General features: G+C 35.6%; 1 protein-coding gene across 1 annotated transcript in view; it reads right to left on the reverse strand.

The window, feature by feature from the left end:
- Nucleotides 1-172: 172 nt before the first annotated feature.
- The window catches only part of LOC106510992 (uncharacterized), a gene marked incomplete at its 3' end in the record, with an annotated part of 2,742 nt that continues 880 nt past the window's right edge, over nt 173-2,034 (reverse strand). The window contains 2 exon segments of the mRNA XM_013999729.1: nt 173-1,326; nt 1,776-1,877. Of these exon segments, the coding sequence (XP_013855183.1) occupies nt 173-1,326; nt 1,776-1,877 (1,256 nt within the window).

Below are 2,034 nucleotides of genomic sequence, written 5' to 3' on the forward strand. Positions count from 1 at the left end.
ATTGATCATAACCTCTAATAGAAGATTAAATGAAAACATATATAGAATATATTGTTGTATTCACTTAAAGAAAATAGAAACAAACATTAAAATGCATTTCTTCTTATAAGTGTAAAAAATAAAATCAAAGACAAAAAATAGAAATGAATATTTCACCAGGGTTACCCCTACAAATGTATCTAAGTCCATATGTCCTGACAACACAAGATGTTTTAAAACACATTTGATTTCATATGGGGCAACACCTTCAAGAATAACATGCATGATATCTTGTGGGGTTTGATTGATTATATCAAAGTAAGGAAATTCCATTAATTTGCTCCTCCTGTTTACACCATGAGTTGTTTTTAGACTCTCTCTCAGAAAGTCAGTGGTTGCCTTTTCAATGTCGTTGCATTGCTTGTTGTGGTTTGCCATTGTCCTTTTAACAAACATATCTTCATTAAATTGTTTCTGCATGTTTTCAAAGTTGCACTCACAGTGCCTGCATTTACTATAGGCAAACCCTACTCCTTCCTTAAATCCAGCCACTTCATGCTGAGCTAGTGTGTCTCCACATACAGACAGAAGTGCTCCATAAATTGTCCTCGCACCATTTGCAGTATCAATCTGCACACCATCGCACAGCTTAAGTAAGTCATGTTGAATTCTCTCAAATATTGCATCAATACCGCAACGAGAAAGATCTTTTGATTTTACCATGGCAAGAAGACGAATTGCAGCAAGTCTTGATCTGTATTTAGGGCTGATGTTACCTAAGGTGTAATAAATCATTAACAATTTGTTTTTGTTTGACCGTGATCCAAGAGGATTGCATAGCTCAATTTCATCTGTGTAAAAAATCAACCGCAATGCTTTAGGAACTTTCAAAAACAGTGGGTGTGACTTAAAAATGTCTCCATCAACAAAATCTTGAAAAAAGCCATCATTGCTTTGCTGTTGCCCTTCATCAATCATTGCAAGAACTCTTGAATGGGATAGCAGTTGCTCCAAACTTTTCACCAGCGGTACATAATGAAAACAATGGTCCTTGGTGGAAAGAACTCTGGAGTCCCCATGTTTTACAGAACATACAGTTTGTTTTGCAACAACAATTTCAGGTTCAACTGGTTGTAGCAGTTCTTTGATAGTTTTATTCTGCAAATGAGTGGAGGAAATTTGACTGAAAGGGTCAACAAACTTGTCAAAGATCCCTAATGCTCCACTCCTTAGTTCATCCAGGTCCCCAGAATGTCCTTCAATCAAGCTGCACATTTGCTGTTTAAGGTGATCCAACAACACTGCCTGGTACTGCTGGACTCCACTCACCATATGGTTAACAGCCCTCTGAATAGAAAATATATATATATATATTAAAATTTATTAGAAAATACAATAAAATGCAAACTCATGGACACACCTTTGTAGGGATCCTTCATTTAGATATTGTTGGTGACATGAAAAGACCAAAACTTTACTAAAGTACTAATGGTTTCTGCATATTTATATTTACAATTGATTTTATAGTGCATTTTAAACAATAAGTGTACATGTGTATGCTCTGTTTTCTCTATTCTTAGCCTATGCTCAGCAAAWACACTGAATGAAGAGATTTTATACACAAAGTACATATCTATTGACTTATATATATTGAGTGGTTAAGTGAAATCCAATCACAAAGTCACTCAAATAGCAAGTGGAGAAACATTCTAATTKTATGTTTCATTTKACCTAAAGTAAAATCCAGGTCTGAACAGTGTCCAAATATGAAATACAATTTGAGTTGTTGAAATTACCTGTGTCAGTCGCTGTGTTTCTCTGGCTTGAAGGAGAAAAGCAGTTGCATGTTTCGAAAGGTCCAGATTCGTGTGACCCTCTCCACCCTCTTGAAACTTGCTCTGAAAAAGATTACCGAAATAACCACATCAACAAAGAATATACTGGTGGGTAGCAGACATTAGAACAGTAAATACATGAACCTTTAAAGAGAATTATGTAAAAATGTGTGTGTGTGTGTGTGTGTGTGTGTGTGTGTGTGTGTGTGTGTGTGTGTGT

Source organism: Austrofundulus limnaeus, unplaced genomic scaffold, assembly GCF_001266775.1.
Source record: "Austrofundulus limnaeus strain Quisiro unplaced genomic scaffold, Austrofundulus_limnaeus-1.0 Scaffold2434, whole genome shotgun sequence".
Taxonomy (NCBI): Eukaryota; Metazoa; Chordata; class Actinopteri; order Cyprinodontiformes; family Rivulidae; genus Austrofundulus; species Austrofundulus limnaeus.